At 34.6% G+C, this 15,429-nt stretch overlaps 2 protein-coding genes across 2 annotated transcripts in view; both read right to left on the bottom strand.

The window, feature by feature from the left end:
• Positions 1–5,456: 5,456 nt before the first annotated feature.
• LOC127737214 (ankyrin repeat domain-containing protein 50-like) lies at positions 5,457–7,771 on the bottom strand. Its single transcript, XM_052247749.1, has 2 exons — positions 7,726–7,771; positions 5,457–7,662 (listed from the first exon to the last, which is right to left on the bottom strand). Exons 1-2 carry the CDS (start codon positions 7,769–7,771, stop codon positions 6,560–6,562), a joined length of 1,149 nt encoding a protein of 382 aa, XP_052103709.1. The 3' UTR covers positions 5,457–6,559.
• A 1,079-nt stretch (positions 7,772–8,850) lies between these two features.
• Positions 8,851–15,429, bottom strand: part of LOC127737213 (uncharacterized) — a 57,700-nt gene continuing 51,121 nt past the window's right edge. Inside the window, exons 5-6 of the mRNA XM_052247748.1 lie at positions 9,002–10,785; positions 8,851–8,865 (exon numbers count right to left, since the gene is read on the bottom strand). Coding sequence (XP_052103708.1) covers positions 8,851–8,865; positions 9,002–10,785 — 1,799 coding nt within the window. The remainder of the gene's footprint in view (positions 8,866–9,001; positions 10,786–15,429) is intronic.

Genomic DNA, 15,429 nt, shown 5'->3' with positions numbered 1-15,429 from the left:
GCTTTTCCCAATTTTTTAAACTTTTGGTAGCTTTGGTAACTTCAGCTTTTGTTATTTTGTTGGTTTTGATGTTCAATGTTGGACCATTTTGTAGTTCAGGTGGATCTGTAGCTGGCAGTAGGTTAAAAACCAGCTCGAAATGCTCTTTCGACCTTTCAAGTTGTTCTTCCAGTTGAGTGAGGGTCTTGTTGTCTTTTTCTTTGATTGGTGTATTTGAGGTTTATGGTTTACCACATACTAGTAATTGCTTTGTAAAGTTGTATAAAGTTTTGATGTCTCCCTTGCTAAAGGCAGCTTCAGCTTTTTTTGTCTAGTTGTTCTACGAAGTTCCTTTTATCTTGTTTGTAGCTTTTCTTCACCTCTTTATCTTTATTGCTATACTGCTCTTGTGTCTGCTTTTTCTGCTGTCTAGTAATAGCAGTCAGAACGTTTTCTTTGACTTGTCGTCTTTCGTTGGTTGACTATTTGCCATGTATTTTCTGACATCCATTGCTTGCGGTTTTGTTGGAGATAACCGACAGTTTCTTCACATGATTGAACAATAGAATCTCTGGTCATTTCCCATGCTTAGTTGATGTTAGATTTGTCATCATGTAGGTTTTCAAGTACACTAAATTTGTTTTAAAGCAGAATTTGATAGTCTTGAACAACTGTAGGTTCTTTGAATAAATTAACATTAAATTTCTTTCTTCTAGACTTTGTTTTGTTTTTTGAAAGTAGTTTTAGTTGTATTTTTGCAATGATTAGGTGGTGACCTGATGCTATATCAACTCCTCCCTTGTTTCGCACATCTTGTAGAGTGACCTCCATCTTAGTGATATAGCGATATGGTCTATTTGATTTTCTGTCACTTTATTTGGCGAAACCCAAGTAACTTTGTGACAGTTTTTATGGGGGAAAAGTGTACCACCTATTAATAGACTGTTTACAGCACAGACATCAGCAAATATTTCACCGTTCTCATTCATTTCACCAAATTCATTTACCTTTGATGAATATTATTGAAGCGAGACATATCTAAGCTAATCTGGCTGCAGCAAATTAGACAGTTTATTTCTTACGCTTAAATCTAATATAAATAACTAGAGGCTCTAAGGAGCCTGTGTTGTTTACCTAGGTCTACAGCTCCTTCAACAATGAACTCTTTCCAGCATTGCGGACTAGAATATAAATCATTAAAAAAATATTTTTTGTTTTGCTTATCTTGTATTGGTGATATTTTTTTCTGTCTAAAGTTTTTCTGTATTTTCTTTAGTTTTTGCCCAAATCCTAAAGAGTAAACGAACAATTTTGGCAAACATTTTACCTATTTTTAAATTTGTTTTTGCTTATCTTTTTTGCTATTTAAGTGTCTATCTTGTGTAGTTTTCAATATAGTAGGCAAAAACGTAAAAATGTCAATAAAGAGCAAATACTACTATAAGGAGTCATCTATTGATTTCGGCTATTAAACTTTGTCTCATTATTTAAGTTTCTATCTATCTATCTATCTATAATGGTAGTTCAGATATTAAGCAAAAATTTTAAAAAATGATAGAAATCGTCATCAAAGGGAAATAACTCGAATAAGGAGTTGTCTGACGATTTCGACCATGTGCACTTCTGTGAAGATCTTGTCTTGTGATAATTTTTGGTGTATAACGTTTCTTTCTATCTATTGTAGTTTTTCAGATATTTGGCAAACACGGAAAAAATAGGCAAAATAAGTTATTTGAGTCAATAACTTCTATAAGCAGTCGTCTGACAGTTTTGAAATCCAGATATATTGTAGATCCCATCATTCTGAACATTTTTAATTAAGATCGATTTTCTCAATTCATAGCGGTTTTCCTGATTATTGAAAAACTTCCATTTTAACCAATGTTCTATTTTTAACCATGTCGGACATGTTGAATGGCAAACGGGGTCATTGGATATTTTTGTTTTTAAAACCAGTTACCCTAATGATGATTTTGGCCAAGTTTGGTAAAATTTGGCCCATTAGTTTCAGAGGAGAAGATTTTGGTAAAAAGTTAATGACGACGACGATGGACGACAACGACGGAAGCCAAGTAATAAGAAAAAACTCACTTTGCCTTTTAGGTCAGGCGAGCTTAAATATGGAGCCTCAGCTGGCATAATTTAATGTCCTTGATGGTCTATACACATCTATTTGTGGCATTCCTATGGAAACGAACTGTGGGCCTCTCCTTGCCGACCTCTTCTTAATTTCATATGAATCGGAGTTCCTGCAGACACTTGTCAAAACAAGAAGATCAAAGACGCCAGGTCATTTAATTTCACATTCAGATATATTGATGATGTTCTTTCTAATAACAATTCAAATTTTTCTTATTGGGTTCCATTGACATATCCCCCAGAACTAGAAATTAAACAAACAACAGACTTCCTCTATCTCATTTTTAGACTTATACCTCAAATTTGACATGCACAGTCATCTCAGTACCAGAATTTATGACAAACGAAACAATTTTTATTTTAAAATTATCAATTTGCCCCACCTTAGTAGCAATATACCAACTTCACCTGGATATGGGATAAACATTTCCCAACTTATTCGGTACTCAAGAGCATGCAGAAATTACTCAGACTTTGTAAAACGTCACCAGTGTCTGAGCAGAGAGTTGATTAACCAGGACTATGTCAAAGAACGTCTCGTCCTTTTTTCTAAACAAAGTTCATCTGAAAGTACCAACTTCACAAATAATACACGATGGTATATTGCAGTATAGAATCTGGGTACTGACGTTGTTTATCATCTTAAAACGTGTTATAGTATTCTTTTATTTGTCTTTATGAATATTACTTTTGCTGTTTAGTCTGTTCTTGTGGTGGTATCCATTTGGCGTGGCTATGTACTTAAACATCCCGTCATTGTTCTATGATAATTTTTGTAATCGAGTCTTTCATTTTTGCTAATATGCTTTTACTGTATGCCTTTTTTGTGTTTCTTGGTTACATATGACGTGGCTCTGTACTTATACATCCCGTCATTGTGTTACTGTTCTATGATAATTTATGTATTCTTGTCTTTCGTTTTTGCTAATTTTCATTGTCGGTGTGCCTTTTTGTTTTTCTTTCTTGCCTGTGACGTGGCTCTGTACTTATATGTCCCGTTATTGTGTCATGGTAAATGTTTGTTTATACATCTGTTTGTTTTTATAGTAATTAAGATAATAACACAACATTGACTCCTGTATCCCTATTTTTGACTTTTTTACCTATTATGTATGCATGTTTTGTTTACGCATCGTTGTCAATGTAATGAAATTTTATACGACTATCATACAAGAGAGAGGTTTAGCTAGCTATAAAACCAGGTTTAATCCACCATTTTCTACCTAAGAAAAAGCTGTACCAAGTTAGGAATATGACAGTTGTTATCCATTCGTTTGATGTGTCTGAGCTTTTGGTTTTGCCATTTGATTAGGGACTTTCCGTTTTGAATTTTCCTCGGAGTTCAGTATTTTTGTGATTTTACTTTTAGTTATGTGTTATTTGTACATGTTGGTCTGCAAAGAATCATCTGACCTTGACCCTATTTTTCCGAATATGAGGTGATGTGTAAACTACAATAAGACAACAACCAAGCAACACAAATAATAAAAAAAAAACCTGGAGATTAGTCAACAATAGACAAGTGTCTCATAACGTGGTGAATAAACCTTCCATCAAATTACCAAAAAAATGAAAATAATATAATTTATGATAACCACTGACTAGAATTTATAATTGTGACAGGCACATGTGGCTGGGATTAACTAGGCTAAAACATACAGTAATAAGCTATTGAGTATTGCGTATGTGCTCTGTTGCACTGCAACATTCCATATTAAAATACGCTCCTTTAAAAACAAGAGTGCACACGCTGAAATGTCTCGCCTTCTTTACTGACCATTGATATTAGTATACAGCTTTACTACAACTATCACATAAACTTAACATGATCCAAGAAAATGATGTCAAGGTCAGATAAATCAAACGAGAAATACATGAACACCTCACAAGCATTCAATACACTAAATATAGTTGACTTATTGCTTATAGTTTCTAAGAAACAGACTTAAGAAAATAAAACAAATTGACCAATGAACCATGAAAATGAGGACAAGGTCAGATGAACCATGCCATACAGACATGCACACCTTACAATTAATCTATGCATTAAATATAGTTGACCTATTGATTATAGTATCTAAGAAACAAACTTAACCATGAAAACTTAACATTGACCAATGAACCACCAAAATGAGGTCAAGGTCAGATGGTCCCTGCCAGACAGACTTTGCTTACAATCCTTCCATACAACACATATAGTTGACCTATTGCTTAAAGTTTAAGAAAAACAGACCAAATCATAAAAAAATCTAACACTGAGCAATAAACCATTAAAATGAGGTCAAGGTAAAATAAAACCTGCGAGACTGACATGTGACAGCTGCCAGTTGGACATGTACACCTTACAATCATTCCATACACCAAATATAGTAGACCTCTTGCATACAGTATAAGAAAAACTGACCAAAACACAAATACTTAACTATAACCACTGAACCATGGAAACGAGGTCATATTCAGATGACACCTGCCAGTTGGACATGTACACCTTACAATCCTTCCATACACCTAAGTTGCTAGACCTATTGCTTAAAATATCAGAGATACTACTAAAACTTAACCTTCACTGACCTATGTAATGAGGTCGAGGTCAAGTGGAAACTGTCTGACGGGCATGAGGACCTTACAATCTACACACATACCAAATACAGTTATCCTATTTCTCATAATAAGAGAGAAATTAACATTACAAAAAATCTTCACTTTTTTTCAAGTAGTCACTGAACCATGAAAATGAGGTCAAGGACAAATGTCATATGACAGACAGAAACTTCGTAACATAAGGCATCTATATACAAAGTATGAAGCATCCAGGTCCTCCACCTTCTCAAATATAAAGCTTTTAAGAAGTTAGCTAACGCCGCCGCCACCGCCGCCGCATGATCACTATCCCTATGTCGAGCTTTCTGCGACAAAAGTCGCAGGCTCGACAAAAAATCGAAATATCCACCTTCTACGCTACTTTGAGTATCAAACACTCTCACAAAGGCATATTTGAAAAAAATCCTATATGGTCCAAAGTACTCATACTCATACGGTCCGGCCCGTAAAAAATCAAACGAGTATATACTCAGATGGTCAGACCATACGTGTACGGTCGGGCCATATTAGTATACGCATATGGTCATGACCATACGCGTATGGTCCAAATACTCATATGGTCAGGAACAAAGACACAGTAAATAAAATGTAATTAACATTAGAAACTATCGGATTTAATTTCTACATCTAATGTGTTTATTGTTGGTACCATAAACTTTAAGTGAAGATTACAGGAATGAAGTTGAATATGAAAAATAACTTCTAATAATTCAATTAGAAAAAGACTCAAGACAATGTTATTAAAGAAGAGATAATTTTATCAATTGCAAACAGGTTGTAGAACATCTATTGGTATAAATAATACAGAAATGCAAACAATCTATTTCAGTTATAACTAAATAATGGTTTGTATATTTGTAAAGATATTGATGATAATATTATATACAATAGGATTATATATAATTTAGCTTTTTTTCAGAACCAACTGCAAATTTGACACGAAAAAGCTCTGCACAGACAACATTTTTTTTTAAAACAAACCATGTTATGTTATAATCATATTGCATTGAACATTTTGCAAATTCTAATACCCTTCACAACACTGTTCATGAGTTTACAATTTAGAAATTGTGTAACAAAAAAGGATGTATTTACAATGGTACATCTTTAATAAAAACAACACATCTTCAAACAACAACATCATATCTGTGAACAACAACAACACACGATTTAACAACAACACGTCTGTTAGAAACAATAGCATATCTTGCACCAAATTCATATATTTTCAAAAAAGGGGCATATTTTTAAAACAATAATGGTACAATAAAAACAGCATATTTTTTGCAAAAATTATAGCAATTCTTTTAAATAACAGCATCACATTTTTTAACAACATCACTGCTTCTTTCAACGACATCTGAACATCTTTCAATAACGAAAATGTATCTTTTCGAAACAATATTACATTTTGTTACACATATACAACAACATATTTCTACAAAGCAGCACACATCTAAACAACAACAGTACTGTTCTAATCAACCACCGTACAGCTTTTAACAACGCGACTCTCAACAACAACAGACAATCTTTATGCAACAAGTATTTCAACAAGTTTACGGACATTTTTCCTCACCATAACATATTTCAAAAACACCATCCAAATTATAGTGACAAAATGCATTTTTACAACAATAACATCCTACTTTATCATGTCAGAATACTTCTTTAATACGCAATAGTATCGTTTCGCTAAGAAAGAAGTAAAATAATGCTTCAAATTTAAAAAAAATACATTTTTACAATTGATTCATTGTTTGACCTTCAAATTCACAGCTACTAGCGTCATTAAAGGGTCTAATGTAAAAAAGCGCGTCTGGAGTACAACATTTCAACATTATTGGAATGTTGATTTTATCATGGTGACTATTGAATTGTGATCATTTCTGGAAGCAAGCAATACAGGTGACTGGCCATTATCGTCACATTTATTTAAGTCTACTCCTCTGTCTAGCAGCATCTGTACTATTTCTCTTTGGCCATGTTTACAAGCCGCCATTATAGGCGACTGACCACTCCTATTACATTTATTACAGTCTACTTCTCTGTCTAATAACATCTTTACTATTTCTGTATGACCATGTTCACAAGCCTTCATTACAGGTGTACGGCCCGCCCAGTCCCACGTATTACAATCTCCTCCCATGTCTAACAACATTTTTACTATTTCTGTATGACCATGTTCACAAGCCTTCATTACAGGTGACTGATCCTCATTATCACATTCATTATAGTCTGCTCCTCTGTCTAACAACATCTTTACTATCTCTGTATGACCATGTTCACAAGCCTTCATTACCGGTGACTGACCCTCATTATCACATTGATTATAGTCTGCTCCTCTGTCTAACAACATTTTTATTATTTCTGTATGACCATGTTCACAGGATATCAGTACAGGTGACTGACCCTCCTCATCACATTTATTACAGTCTGCACCTCTGTCTAACAACGTCTTTATTATTTCTGTATGACCATGTCCACAAGTCTTCATTACAGGTGACTGACCCTCATTATCACACTCATTATAGTCTGCTCCTCTGTCTAACAACATCTTTACTATTTCTGTATGACCATGTTCACAAGCCTTCATTACAGGTGACTGCTGTAGGTAGTCACATTCATTATAGTCTGCTCCTCTGTCTAACAACATCTTTACTATTTCTGTATGACCATGTTCACAAGCCTTCATTACCGGTGACTGACCCTCATTATCACATTCATTATAGTCTGCTCTTCTGTCTAACAACATCTTTACTATTTCTGTATGACCATGTTCATAAACCTTCATTACAGGTGACTGACCCTCATCATCACATTTATTATAGTCCGCTCCTCTGTCTAACAACGTCTTTACAATTTCTGTATGAACATGTTCACAAACCTTCCTTTCTGATGACTGACCAAAAATGTCACATTTATTATAGTCTGCTCCTCTGTCTTACAACATCTTTACTATTTCTGTATGACCATGTTCACAAGCCTTCATTTCAGGTGACTGACCCTCATTATCACATTTATTATAGTCTGCTCCTCTGTCTAACAACATCTTTACTATTTCTGTATGACCATGTTCACAAGCCTTCATTACAGGTGACTGCCCATAGTGGCCACATTTATTATAGTCTGCTCCTCTGTCTAACAACATCTTTACTATTTCTGTATGACCATGTTCACAAGCCTTCATTACAGGTGACCGCCCAAAGTAGTCACATTGATAATAGTATGCCCCTCTGTCTAACAACATCTTTACTATTTCTGTATGACCATGTTCACAAGCCGTCTTTACAGGTGACTGACCCCAAAAGTTACATTTATTATAGTCTGCTCTTCTGTCTAACAACATCTTTACTATTTCTGTATGACCATGTTCACAAGCCTTCATTACAGGTGATTCCTGAGAGTAGTCACACTGATTATAGTCTGCTCCTCTGTCTAACAACATCTTTACTATTTCTGTATGACCATGTCCACAAGTCTTCATTACAGGTGACTGACCCTCATTATCACATTCATTATAGTCTGCTCCTCTGTCTAACAACATCTTCACTATTGCTGTATGACCAAGTTTACAGGCAATCAATAGAGGTGACTGACACTGTTTTTTACTTTTATTATAGTCTGCTCCTCTGTCTAACAACATCTTCACTATTTCTGTATGACAATATTCACAAGCCTTCGTTACAAGTGACTGACGATTCCCGTCACATGTTTTATAGTTTATTCCTCGGTCTAACAACATCTTTACTATTTCTGTATGACCATGTTCATACGCTTTCATTACAGGTGACTGACCCTCATTATCACATTCATTATAGTCTGCTCCTCTGTCTAACAACATTTTAACTGTTGTTTTATGACCATGTTTACAAGCCATCATTACAGGTGACTGACCATCTTCATCACATTTATTAAAGTCTGCTCCTCTGTCAAAACACATCTTTACTTTTTCTGTATGACCATGTTTACAACCCATCATTACAGGTGACTGACCCTCTCTATCAAATTTATCATAGTCTGCTCCTTTGTCTAACAACATATTCACTATTTCTGTATAACCATGTTCACAAGCTTTTATTACAGGTGACTGACCATCTTCATCACATTTATTATAGTCTGCTCCTCTGTCTAACAACGTTTTAACTATTTTTGTATGACCATGTTTGCAAGCCTTCATGAGAGGTGACTGACCCTTCCTATCACATTTATTAAAGTCTGCTCCTCTATCTAGCAAAATATTCACTGTTTCTATATGACCATTTTTACAAGCCTTCATTACAGCTGACTGACCACTCTCATAACATTTATTACAGTCTGCTCCTCTGTCTGACAACATTTTTACTATTTCTGTGTGACCATGTTCACAAGCACACATTAAAGGTGAACGACCACTCTTATCACATTTATTAAAATTTGCTCCTCTTTCTAACAAAATGTTTACTATTTCTGAATTGCCATGTTTACAAGCAAACATTACAGGTGACTGACCTTTCCGTCCGTCACATTTATTGCAATCTGCTCCTCTGTCTAATAACAACTTAACAATTTCTTTATGTCCATGTTCACAAGCCTTCATAACAGGTGACTGACCCCTGCTGTCACATCTATAAAAGTCTGCTCCTCCGTCTAACAACATGTTCACTAGTTCTGTATGACCATATTCACAAGCAATAATTACAGGTGACTGATTAATATATGTACACCGATTTACATCAACACCATTAGTGCAACACCACTTGACTAAAGAAACATCTCCTAAGTAACAACAATGTAATAAAGCAGTATCATACCAATTGTCATCATTATCATCAAACCATTGGAAAAGAGTTTTAGTACCAAGTGAACGAAAATCACTGGTATGTGCCAGTTTGCATTGGTAAGATTTATCCAGTTTTAGCAAATAGCCACAAAACTTTTGTCTAAACTGAGGTATCTTCATATTAATATTACTAAAAACATCTTGTACTTTCCCCTTCGACCAATCAGTAATTATTCTCTGTATGTACATCTGATGATACTCCGCAGGTATGATAGTAATGAACTGATCCATGGCATCGATTCTACATATCAAAAATCTTTCCTTGATCAACCCGGAGTCTGCATTTTTTATTAAGTAACTGATCATTTTCTGTCCAAAGAAGTAAGCTAGAAAATCAAAAAGTTTACCATGTATAGTCTTGTAAACGTTATCTTCTTTGATTATGAATGTATTTGTAAGGTAGTTAAGTTCATCTTGTAATACAAGTCTTGATGTTCCCCTGTCTAATCTACATGCCTCAAATGTGTTCTCAATAATAGTCCTGGTTTCTTCATTTACCTCTTTCGTCAATATTTCTTCCTGTAACTTGTTGTTAAACATGACACATAAAGCCAAGATACAGTATTTAGCGTGATACCCTTTTTCATAAAACTTATCAACCTCTGTTTTATAAACTGTAAATGGATTACTGAAGAAATCTGTGACATCACGTTTCGGATTATCACTGTACAATTTACATAAAAGAGGAAAACAATCATGTAAATCATAGTAGGCTGTAATCTCCGATGCTTCTGTCTTAAGATATAACTCTGCTAAAGATTGTTTTTCGGTTTTTGACAAACGCATGTTCTCTGATAGCAGGTTACACACACATGACTTGAAAACTGATAAAGATTTAAACTTTTCATCTTGGTACACTTGTAACCGACATGCTGCAAGTATTTTTGTTTGTTTTTTGTCTAGAATATTTTGTATAATCTCCATGACTGGGTCCCATTTTTTAATGTCACTTTGTTCAACAGAATAGTTTCCACATAAATCATCAAAAACGTACAGTGTTTTCTTTTTTGGATTGTTGTAATTGGCAATTTCACTTGGTTCTGTCACCATAAGTACATCATATCCTTCTCCTACCATTTGTATAGCCACGTGTCGGAGTGTTGCTGTCTTTCCTACACCAGAACTACCTGTAATAGTTACACAACTGTTTTCCTTTATACATTGGAGTATATGGTCAGCAGCTCTCGTCTTGATAAACATCTGGTCATTGTCCTTCCAGGTTTTGAGTTTTTGCTCAATTCTCGCTGAAACATAAATTTAAGAATATTAAAACATAGATATACTAGTTCAACATGTCATCTAGGTAAATTAAACCCATAAAATAAATGATCACTTGATCAATTTGTCTACACTTCTGAGAATTTAATCGTATTTTCGTTATCTATGATCCTCTTTGGTGACATCCGGAGATAAATTTTTATTTTTGGTTATTCTAATTCTTGTCACAATTATTGTTGAAATGTTGTCAGCCTGCATGAACGCGTTGACGAGGACATTGAAATACGGGGGTCCGTCCGCTCTTGTTAGCGCTCTAACGTGTCCAGTACTTGCCAGATTTTTATGAAACTTATTTATATAATGTTTGTGATATATCTCACTGAGACAGCAAATCAAAACATAAACACATTTCCAGCTAAAAAAAGGCTTCCATATATGTCATAAAAGCTCTAAGTCTTTAACAGTTAACAAGAATAACACGTGTGTCGATTTGAAAAATAAAATTCAACTGTCAGTACGGTATTTGCAATGATCGACGAAAAGAAGGCTTCTTATCTTGTTTGAAATGCTGAAATGAATAACAGGTTACCGAATACTTTTGCTCCTACAAAAAATTGATGTTGTTATGGTTTTCCCGTTTGAATGGTTTTACACCAATAATTTTTTGGGGCCCTTTAAAGCTTGCTGTTCGGTGTGAGTATAGGCTCCGTGTTGAAAACCGTACTTTGACCTATAATGGTTTACTTTTATTAATTGTGCCTTGGATGGAGAGTTATCTCATTGGCACTCATACCACATCTTCCTATATCTAAATACCAACACAAACACATGGTCTTAACTTGATACAGGTAAACAAGTAGTGGGTTTAATCAGTTTAACATTTTCTATGTCTGCACAAAAATGATAATGGTTCTTAATCAATTTCGACCGAAGTGTTTTATCTTGATAGACTATCATCAGATTACACTGCATCCCCAAATCTGAAATCCAAGAATGTATAAATACCTGAATAATTGAGGACCATACGACCGAAAGGAACTTCAGAGGAAAAGCCAAATTCATTCAAGGTCATCTTTGTCTGAAGGGGTTGGAACCTAAGATTTCTAGCGTAATCAACAGATAATTATAGAAAAGTATGTGATAAATCATTCTTATATCTTATACCGAGGCAATAACTACTAAGTTTATGATACCCTCGATGACAAACATTTCACGGCAAAGTGCTATGAAATGAAAATACTTTATAAATTTGGGAATCCAAACCTTTTCTTTTATGAACGTTTTCAAAAGATCAAACAAAACTATAAAATGATCTTGGTTAAATTAAACCTGTCAAATTAATATAGGAAAGAAGATGTGGTATCAAAAGAGAACAAATGACACAGAAATTAACAACTATAGGTCACCGTACGGCCTTCAAAAATGAGCAAATCCCATATCGCGATGCCAAGATACAGGTTGTAGATACATGAAAGTGAATATCTATATAACAATACATGTAATACTTAATGCTTTTAATTTACTGATACCAAAATAAATATTAATACCCCAATACAATATTCAAAGATCTAATTACAGTGTTGAATTGATAACCTTTTAGAATGAGTTTATTTAGAGGATCGATAAGTTTACCAAGATCGTTTCTAGCTTTCCAGGCACGGTGAACAACACAAAATTCGAGAAATGTCTTTTGTTAATGCATAAAAAGTCAAAAAATTAAGGAAGGAGGACAATGAAATTTTGCAGATTTTCCAAATTGTTTCCTCAAATCAAATATGAGTTTTTTTTAAATAAATGATAATTTCTGAGAATCATAATTTTTGCTAGGATTTAATTGCTATTAGGAAATGATTCTCTGTGTCAAAAATGGTTGCCAACGATTTACGAAAATTTCAATTAAAATACATAGCGTTTGGATTTTTACAAAACATATATTAACATTTCGATTATATTCATCAGTCTTTTTAAATCACACAAATATGTACAAGAAAGCCATTGCTGATAGTTGGTGGAGTATTCAAAGTACTAGAAGAGAACAAACAACCTTCTGCAGGAAAAGTAGCAACCAAAGTTAATAAGAATCGGAGTCAAAAGAACCGTGTCATAAGTAGGCTTTGAATTCACAATTTTAGAGATGACAGGCTAGTGAGTACTCTATACAGTCTGGCAATATTTTTTTTAACTATTGCGAAAAATTATTTACGTTTAGTGTTATAAATTGCTTTTACCATACACTAAGAAAAATCATTACGACCAAAAAAGATTGAACTCCGATAAACCCGTCAAGCAACTTTTTATTAAAGGTCATCTAAACTTTTACAAATACACTGTTTCGATACCTTTAAATCATCTTCCTACTGTCACGCGTACAGGTTAAATTTGACCTTCATCAAGTCATTGTGTAATATGGCAAGGCGTAAGTTATCTGTGGCTGAACGTTGACAAGCAATTGGCATGGCAAATGCCGGTAGCAGTAATAGGAGCATAGATAACATTTTAATGTTAATCACACCGTCATTGTCAGACTTTTACAACGTCATGTTTACACAGGAACTGTAAATGATAGACCTAGGTCCGGAAGACCCCGTTTAACTACCCGTCGTGATGACAGACTGCTTATTCGTCGTGCTAAAGCCAGCCTATTTACTCCTGCCCCGCATCTTAGAAACTGCTGGCCTCCAGGTGGTCGTGTTATTGTTCGCATATTGACCCGTCGACTTCATAGAGGCAATTTAAGAGTGCTTCGTGTTGTCAAGAGACCTACCCTAACAGCCAGGTACCGTTTAGTCTGGTTTCCATGGGCTAATGACCATCGACGCTGGAACATTAGAAGCTGGCAAAAAAAAATCATTGGTCAGATGAGAGTCGGTTTCCGTTACGACGAGGAAACGGCAGAATACGAGTTTGACGGGAAAATAAAACCAAAACAACATTTGCCCATGACCAACGACTGCATAGGGTGCTGCTGATGTTACAGTATGCGTTGCTTCTCATACCGTTGTAAGCTGGATATGCATATTCTGCAGGGTAACATGATCGGAAAAACATACAGGGATTTGGTGCTTAGAAACATTATAGTCCATCATTTTGATAATCACCCACATGCGTCAAGAGCATTTTACATGGACGACAAGGACAAGGATTGTAACTGAGTACAAAGAGCAAGAAGCCATTGGCACTATCTTTTGGATCTCCATGTCTGAAGACATGAACCCTATTGAACATGTCTGGGATGCCATTGGCAGAAATCTCAATCGCAGAGATCCACCACTGCAAAAATCTTTGCGATTCAAAAGTAGCAAGTGTTGATGAATAGAATAGATTTCCTCAACTAAAGTAGGCTTGTACAGAGTATGAGACGCCGTGTTATGGAACTGTACCGGAAGAGAGGTGATTACACATCCTATTGGCTCAAATATTGACTTACTAAAGATTATTTGTACAGAATTTTATTGATATTGGATGATTAATTGTTTAAAAAAAAATAAAATCACAGTGAAACATAAAATGCGATTCTGATTTGTGTAATTTGCACTATTTCTATGAACGCCATATCTTACTGCATAGATCCTGCATAAGTCACCAAACTTAAGTTTATGGTTTGTTTATAGTATATATCAGCAAAATTGCTACATGAATGTTTTCTCTTTTTCGAGAATTCACTGATGCTATAAAAATAGGTAGTGTCTAAATTTTAGCGAACTGAATATAGATATAGGAAGATGTGGTATAAGTGCCAATGAGACAACTCTCCATCTAAGTCACAATTATAAAAGTAAACCATTATAGGTCAAGGTACGGTCTTCAACACGGAGCCCTGGCTTATACCGAACAGCAAGCTATAAAGGGCCCCAAAATATTTCTAGAGCAAAACCATTCAAACGGGAAAACCAACGGTCTAATCTATATAAAAAACGAGAAACTAGAAACACTTATGAACCACATAAACAAACGACAACTACTTAACATCAGATTCCTGACTTAGGACAGGTGTATACATGTTTATGAACTGTCTAAATCACATAGCCAACATTGCAATCAATTCACATACAAATAAATTGAACATCAACTTATTATACGTCATGTCCAAATGTTAAATTTGATTGTTCAATAAGAGGATGATATTTTACTTTATTGCATGTCATTGTTCTCTATTACCCTACACGGAGATGCTCAATCAATTGTACGGTTAATTCAATACAGATGATTGTTATGTACAAGCTAGGTTTTATCCATCAAAAAGGACGGTAGTTATGGCAGAAAAGAGAGTCTTTGTTTCTTTTGATATCAGTAATCTGTTTTTTAAATAAATAGCTTCAACTTGTGTTCTCCATTATAAAGCATTAAAAAAGCCGTATATTAACATTAACCAACAAACAAACAAACATAATTTTGATTGTTTGTCTGTCTGTTGGTGTTAACGTCTTTTTTTGAAACGACGTTGGCTCTTTCATGTCAACAGTTATTATGATTAAAGAAGCCGAGTTCCTGGACATAACCATAACCTTCGACAGGAACCATAAATTGTTGAAAATTCGTCAAAAAATATATATTTTGCATTAAAATGATTCTTGTATATCAATGGCAAAAATCTGTAAATAAAGTCATCATAGATATCAGGATTAAACTTGTGAACGCTAGACGAGCGTTTCGTCTACGAAAGACTCATC

This window comes from Mytilus californianus, unplaced genomic scaffold (assembly GCF_021869535.1).
Source record: "Mytilus californianus isolate M0D057914Y unplaced genomic scaffold, xbMytCali1.0.p SCAF_4, whole genome shotgun sequence".
Taxonomy (NCBI): domain Eukaryota; kingdom Metazoa; phylum Mollusca; class Bivalvia; order Mytilida; family Mytilidae; genus Mytilus; species Mytilus californianus.
Note: the sequence above shows the minus strand (reverse complement) of the source record. Positions and strands in the feature narration are given on the sequence as shown.

Excerpts from the sequence above, each read along its gene's own strand:
- LOC127737214 (XM_052247749.1), bottom strand. The coding sequence starts at position 7,771 with ATGTTGTTAGACAGAGGAGCAGACTATAATAAATGTGATAATGAGG. Across the intron at positions 7,663-7,725 it reads TAATAAATGTGATAATGAGG|ACAGAGGAGCAGACTATAAT; the intron begins GTCAGTCACCTG and ends AGATGTTGTAAG.